General features: G+C 31.5%; 1 protein-coding gene across 2 annotated transcripts in view; it reads left to right on the plus strand.

Annotated features, from left to right (window-relative positions):
• Nucleotides 1-4,316, plus strand: part of ASPM (asp (abnormal spindle) homolog, microcephaly associated (Drosophila)) — a 44,039-nt gene extending 39,723 nt beyond the window's left edge. The window contains exons 25-27 of one of the 2 annotated variants that reach the window (XM_004685485.1): nt 811-987; nt 1,940-2,106; nt 4,005-4,316. In XM_004685485.1, the coding sequence (XP_004685542.1) occupies nt 811-987; nt 1,940-2,106; nt 4,005-4,107 (447 nt within the window). In that variant the 3' untranslated portion in view covers nt 4,108-4,316. The remainder of the gene's footprint in view (nt 1-810; nt 988-1,939; nt 2,107-4,004) is intronic. The other variant, XM_004685484.2, reaches the window with a different exon arrangement.
• Nucleotides 4,317-7,932: the final 3,616 nt, after the last annotated feature.

Consider the following 7,932-nt stretch of genomic DNA (forward strand, 5'->3'; position numbering starts at 1 on the left):
GTTTAGCATTTTATCAAGCATTTTCGTATTGAGAGGTGGTGGTTAGAACACAGACACTGATGCAAAACTTCTGGGTTTGAATTCTAGCTCTGCAGCTTATATGGGTTATCTAGCCTGTCTGTTTTACCTTCTTCAATTGTAAAATGAATGCAGTACCCACCTCATAATGTTATTGTTAGAATTAAGTGGGACAGTATACATAAAATGCTTGATACTTAGAAGTGCCAGATTCAGTGTTAACTATTTATATTGCTTTGTTTTATCATAGAGTTATTATAATTGTTACCAAGCAAATTGTAATAATAATTCAATCTAAAAATTAACCTAAGACACATTGAGATTACTGAGGCAAGAAAATATAGCCTAGGTTTTTTAATAAATCATTTATTTTTGTTTTATTTTCAAGCAAAACTACCTTTTCTCAAGAAGCATGTGACTGTAACTGCTAGATAACTAGTTAGATCTTACTTTAATCATCTTCACCCTATGATTATTCACAAATAATTAGCTTTTTTTTTTTATGGTCTCACTAGTCTCTAAGTATATTTTTATATGCTTTTTGATATTCATTTTCAAAGATTTTATATTTGATTTTTTGTGTGTATACAAAAAACCTATTCAGAAATAGGTTGAAAATAAAATAAAATACAGACATACATATGAGATAAATCCAGAAATGACGTCCAACAGTCCTTTTATGATGTCTTTTGCACTTGTTACACATGGTCCAAAATTTGACTGAGCACTCTTTTGGGATGGAGTATTCATATGAGTGTGTTTAACTTTTGGTTTCATTATGATCTCTTCAAGTATGAAAAAACTACTTCAGCAGTTTATGATGTAGAAAACTGTATCGATACACTGTTGGAGCTTTTGCAGAGATACCGAGAAAAGCCGGGTGACAAAGTTGCAGACAAAGGGGGAAGTATTTTCACAAAAACTTGTTGTCTGTTAGCTGTTTTACTGAAGACAACAAATCGAGCCTCTGTAAGTATTAATCAGGTTACTTTTTCAAGGTTGTTATCCTAGGTCTTAGTTCTTAGATTTTTATACTTTGCCTTCAGTATCTATCACAACTAAAATAGGGTTTTTTACATGTTCACACCTAATTTGTGTACTGATAATATGAGTTGTTTCTCAAGTATCAAGGGAATGGAATGCCAAAAGTAGAATTTATTTTAACCAATTTGCATTTACTTAGGAATAACAAGTTATCCTAACAAAGTAGTAAATGGATCATGTGTGACTCCTCATCCTTGTATGGGAACCATAAAAACATTTTGAAGGTTTTCATGATGAGACCTTTGAAGTATTCTCCCTAGCAACTGGTGTTGCTCCCAGTGTTAAGGATGACATAGGTCATAAAGGGATTGTAGTATTTACCCCAACTACAATGAAAGTCCTGGAAGGATTTTAAGAAAAAAAAAAAAAAAAAAAAAAAAAATATATATATATATATATATATATATGTTCAGTTAAATTTGATCATCACTTGTTGCTGATTGGAGAATAGATTTGGGAGAGCACATGCAGGTGTAGGAAGAGTAATAAAAGAGGCATATGATCTAGGCAAGAGACTGTGCTTGACTTAGGATTGTGTCAGTGAGAATAAGATAAGTGGACAACTTTGCAATTTTGAAGAGGAAAATTCACAAGGTTTGGTAACAGGATGTAACAGGTATATTGACTATAATAATACTCGTCTATTTTCAGTATCAATTAAATGTACATTCTTTAAATATTTGCCTTCTTTATAATTGTCTCACGAATTAGTCTATAATTTCAGCCAGTCTACTGCTGAGCTAGGAAAGCTTGGTTTTATATTATTAAAAAGGTCATAAATGCATAGTGTTTCCTTATTATGATTGATTTTGCTAGCATATAAGATTAAAGAATGTAGTTATTCTTAGTTTTAATAAATGTGAATTTTCTTTTTTAGGATGTTCGAAGTAGGTCCAAAGTTGTTGACTGTATTTGTAGTCTCTACAAACTTACAGCCCGTAAACATAAAATGAACACTGAAAGAATAATTAATAAACAAAAGAATTCTTTAATGAACATTCCCATTATTCCAGAAACACCTGTAAGAACCCGGATAGTTTCAAGGTAAGCAGTAAATGTCCTCTATCATTTTGTGTCAGTACTCATCCATCATCCATTCATGTAATAAACATTTATTGAGTTTGTACAGTACTATTAGGAGGTGATTATGCTTTAATAGGGAGAAGCAAAATATGAATAAGAATCGATTCTTTGGTAAATCTGAGACATCATCTCAGAGAGGTAGAAAACTCTGGTAGCTTTCATTAAATTATATAAATTGGAACTATAATTTCATAATTACAGTACTAGTTTGTTATTCATGAATTCAGCTATAGTTCAAAATTTGTGATATTGGAAATTCAACTATGATTTTACATTTTGCTCAGGCAATAAGATTTTACTGAATTTTCTGATTTTTTCCTTTTTAACAAAGATATTTAACTGATTTTGATGAACTGAATTAGTTTGCAGTATTTTATTTTCTTCCTTCATTTCTCCATATTCCATCCTTTCTGTTATTCAGCAATTCTGTCTACTAGGTATAAATCTTTCAGTGTTAACAAGGCACTGGTTTTTTTTTTAACTTGGATTATTTCCCAGTTCCCATTGTAATTACTCATAGTCTTATTAAACTGTATATTAATTGTGAGTTGGTCTATGCATGCATGTTTTACAATATAACAAAATAATATACCATCACCACTAGATATTTCTGTCGTACCAAAGTTCCCCTGTACCCATTTGGATTTAAATTCTCTCCCTTTCTACATTGTCACATAAATGGAATCATATAGTAAGGACCTTTTTATGACTAGATTCTTTTCTTTAGCCTAATGTTTGAGGTTTCTACATGTGAATGCATGTGTTAGAATTTCATTTTCTTTAATCACAGAGTACTATTCCATTGTGTAAAGATATACCACACTTTGAACACTCACCAATTAATGGATATTTAGATTTTTAATGTGAAAAAATAAGAACGTAAAGAGTAGGGCTCTAGCTGAAAAAGATGTATGAATTCCCCTTTGATTGATACTATTTCCTCAATGAAGTATTGGATTATAGATTCATTAGCTCAGAGTCAGATCAGATAAGGCAGGGCGTAGGAAACATTTGAAAAAGAGAATGGAAGACATACCAGGTAATTTAAAGTACTCATTTAGATTTGCAATTATTGGCATAAAATAAATCAGCCTGATTGTTTAATTTTGTTTCACATAGGAGTGATAAAAGAAAATCACTTGATTTAAATTGTAATCCAAATAGAATTTTCCAGATGAATTCAATAAAAAATAGCTTTAATGGGATTTGCAAAAGGAATTGTATTGATGAACCTAAACTAAACTAGGAGGGAATTGAGAATAACATTTTGAATGGGATTATATGTTAAGATCAAATGGATTAGAGATGCCATTGGTGCCAAAAAATTGGTGCAGTGGTTATATTAAGTCAAGTGAAATGGATGAATCAGAAGTGGTGGTGGGAGAATGGTGATATCCTGATATCCTCTTTATTGATAGGCAAGTCTATTGTATGGCCATGTAAAATGGGGTTTGTTGTGAAAGAGCAGAAGGGAAAGGGGACAAAAACTGACCCATGAGGTTGTTGATTTTTTAGCCACATGGATATTAAAGTTACTGCGAGTGGTGACTAGAATTAAAAGAAGATCAATGCAGAGAGAACAAATCACTGGGAATTATTTTGACCTGGTAGGTGGTAGATGATCAAAAGGCAGAGGTGGAGCTGAATATATAAACTTCAAAAGAGCCAGGATTATTTTTCAGGAAGGATGGAATGAAATGCTCTAGAATGTAATGGAAATAATATGAAGCCCTCCACCTCTTAGAGAATGTTGTAAGGGAAGTAATGGTTCAGGAGTTGCCTAACACTTTTGATAAAAACAGGGGAGGTACTCTGTGAAGAGAAGAGCTTTATTAATGTCAGATTTTTTCTTCTTACAGACTTAAGCCAGATTGGGTTTTAAGAAGAGATAATGTGGAAGAAATCACAAATTCTCTACAAGCTATTCAAATGGTGATGGACACACTTGGCATTCCTTATTAATAAATAGAACCATTCTCACTATGTACAGTTAAAAACAAAAACATTTCAAACTGATCATGAATGTGTACAGTGTTTTTGACTTACTTTTCTGTAACTTCTAAAACCTGACTTTGTATTAAGATTTTAAATATTTATGTAATAAACTCATTTACAGTCTTCATTGCCTTTATTATTCAGCAGCTTTATGCATGTAATAGAGTGGTATATCACATGATTTTAGCAGTTATTCATACCTATTTACACTCTTATAAATACTGAAACTGTGTGATTCCACATACTCAGAAACCTAATTCCCATTGTTATTTGAATCTGAGAGCCCCAAGGTCTCTTCATATATGGAAATTATAACAATTTTAATTTTAAAAGAAATTAATTTTAAATTTTAATTTTAAAAGAAATTAAAAGTAGCTAGAAATGGGGAGGCCATTTAACTTATTGGTTAGAATTTGGATTAAACCTAATCTGAAATTGTCTGGGATTTGTTTAGGATAGATCTAAAAATAATACTGGCATTTTTTGAGTATATAGAAATTAACTCTGGAGAAATTTTGGCTTCCCTTTGCCTTGTTATTTTTCTTCTGATTAAGTGCTTTTAGGACTTCTTAGCACTCAGTATTTTCCAAACTGTTGCTTGTTGATTCCCAAATGCTTTGGTTTTCTCTTTAATCTAGTAGAATTTTAGTACAAACAATGCTAGAATATAATCAACTAGCCTAAAAATGTTACTGGTATTAGTTTCATCTAAAATAGTTATAGCCAGTTCATATTTGTACAAGAAACATTATATAACATGTGTAAAAGGATGGCTTTCAGATGTTAAATTATTTTCTATTATTGAATTTAAATCAAAAATACTTACAATTTTGCATCATGTCCTAACTTTATATATAAAGAACTTTCCTTCTACATTTATGTGATATATCCATACCAGAATTTTAAGAGTCCTATAAGCTAAAAGGCTTGTGCATCTGAGTTTGTGTGTTAATATACATGTATGTTAAATGTTAAGAAAGCTAACAAGGAGGTAATTAAGCCATTTAATTCAGAAGTAGCTATATTTTCTGCAGGTACTACATTATATTAAAGAAGGAATATATATGTATTGACTACAATCTAATTTTATTTTAGATGAGATAGTCTAGTACATTCAAACATGTTAACTAAGGAAATAGAAATACCAACTTTGGTTTGCATGTAGTTAATGGCTAAACTTGCTCATAGGTTTGCTTTTAATTTTTATTTTGTTCAACCAGTTGTTGATCCTTGTTGTAAACAAAAAGTGATGATCTGTAATTCTTTTTCAAGAAAGGAGAATCAAATGAAAATATTTTGTTTCTAACTTTTTTATCACCAAAAAAAAAATTCAAAAAGATATTTGTATTTGAGGACATATGTATTTGTAAAATACATATGTGTGTAAAATACATATTTGTAAAATATGTGTGTGTAAAATTTTAAGCCTGTAAAAAAACAAAGGAAATACTCCTAGAACTCACTTATATTAAGAACAATTATGGAAGACAATTTAAAGTCTTCTTTCTAAAACAGGAGTAAATTATGTATCCCTTCTGATTAAAAACAAAAGAAGTTATAGAAGTCTTATTTCAGTAACAAGCTTTAGAGAGTATTCTACAAATAATGTTTCATTATTACTGCACTGCTTTTCTATTTGTAACAATTTTTTTTTAATGAAGAAGCAAAAAGTAATTTGGTTTAATCTTTGTCCTTGCTTTGCAAAGCAATACCATAATTTGTCATCATTTGGTATAATAATGACAAAACATGAAGTTTCATACCTGATGATATTTCAGATAAATAGTTTTGGTATTGGTATTGGTATACCTGTCATCCATTTCCGTGACTCTTTCCATCTTAAAAGAAATTCCATACATGTTAACCAGTAAGCCCTTATTGCACAGATTCATATTTGCTCAAAAGCGCTACCATACTCAGAAGGGCAGCAGTATTCTCCCCTTCCCATCATATAGCCAGGCAGCTTGCTCAATAAAAAGTTCATCTTGATTCAGTCTCACTGGCAGCATACAAATGTCGCTTGTTCAGTAAACTCCATACCTTATAGAGCACAAACTGTTTCAAGTTACCTGAAACGCTAGTATAAGAAATACAGATTACAAATTGTGAGCCAAATGGTGATTCCAGCTAGATACTGGCAACTTGAATCATTGAGGATACTGTATTATATTCTTCTCTACTTTATACAAATGGAAAGTTTAGGAGTTCGTAAGTCAGCTTGAGTCCAGTTTTCCTTCTCTTGGACAAAGTATTCTAGCAGTAACCATTAAGACCAAATCAGAGGTAGAATGTGCCTGTGTCATTTTGGGAAATGATTTTGGCATGGTGTATTTGTATTTTACTTTTAACCTTTTGTGTGTTTGTGTAAAAAGGGTTTCTTGTAGAAGGCATATAATTGGATCTTAATTTTTTAATGCAATATGCCAAGCTGTCTTTTATTTGAGTTGTTTAAATTTTAATGTGATTATTGATGTGACTGTGATTATTAAACCAACTGTTTTATTTTCATCACATCTGCTTCACCCCCCCCCCTTTTTTTGGGGGGGTGATCTTTTATGGAAACATGAAATTGGTTTTCTTTTTTTTTTAATTGCATTATTTGCTTTGTTGGCTATTACCTATAAGTCTTTGCCATGTTGTTCTATTTGTTACTTTCAGGCTTCTGGTAACACCTATCACAACCTTCTGTAAGTAACATTAAACCAATTCACATGTAGTAAAAAGACCTGCAGTATGCCAGTTTCTGCCTTCCCAACCTTTGTGCTATTGTCAACATTTTACTTCTAGCATGCTATCTATACACAATAAATTATCTAGTCATCATTTTTGCTTTAAACCTTCGGTTACCTCTTAAGGATATCCATATAATTAAGAACTCTTCATCTTTGCTCACATAGGTACTAATTGAGTGTTCAGTCCTTGTATAGACCCAGATTTCCTTCCTCAGGTATTTTCCTGTGCCCAGTGAACTTCCCTTAGGTGATGTGCAGGTCTAAATTCTTGGTATTCTGCTGTCTCATTACCTGCCTCCAAAAGAGGGAAATGGGTTGCTGACTGACAGGTATGAGGTGGAGATTTATTACCTTATCCCTTATGAAGTTTGTACTATGTAAATACATTTGAAAATACTAAATTAAAATTAGGTTGTTTAGCTTTGCCCTTAACTGGAATAAAAGAGATTAATGGAGACTCATAATTTTTAAAACATTAACTATACTTTTTTGCTTTACTTGATTTGTAGGCATATATACTTAATATATTTGCTGAAATTAGTAATTCATTAAAATTTAGGTATCTAATTTGTATTTTACTTTTCAGGAAAGATCTCTGATTCCTGGCTCTAACAATTGTCAGATTTGTGACCCCACAAATCGCTTCAACTTCAGTAGTCTCTAAACTTCAGGAATGAGCGATAAAAATGAACAATAAAAAAAGAATGGCATATAGGTGCACCCAACAGTATAGATGAATCCCAAAACATTATGAGGGAAAGAAATCTTACAAAGAAGGATACTTGTACTTTTACATTTGTATGAGGTTCTTAAAGGAGCAAAGGATGTGTCTGGTGGAAGTGACTGAGAAGAAGCAAGAGGAAATATCTACGGAAATGGTAACTGGTAGAAATTTCAGATTCACAGAGGTGTGGATTGTTCAAAATTACAGAATGCACACTTAAATGTTACGCATTTCTTTGTAAATTTCATTTGGAAAATAATTGTAAAAAGAATTAAGCTTCAATAACTGATATATTAAGTATTTAGAGTACCATCCACAAGCATCAACAACTTTTGC

Source organism: Condylura cristata, unplaced genomic scaffold (assembly GCF_000260355.1).
Source record: "Condylura cristata isolate star-nosed mole 26May11 unplaced genomic scaffold, ConCri1.0 scaffold00018, whole genome shotgun sequence".
Lineage (NCBI taxonomy): Eukaryota > Metazoa > Chordata > Mammalia > Eulipotyphla > Talpidae > Condylura > Condylura cristata.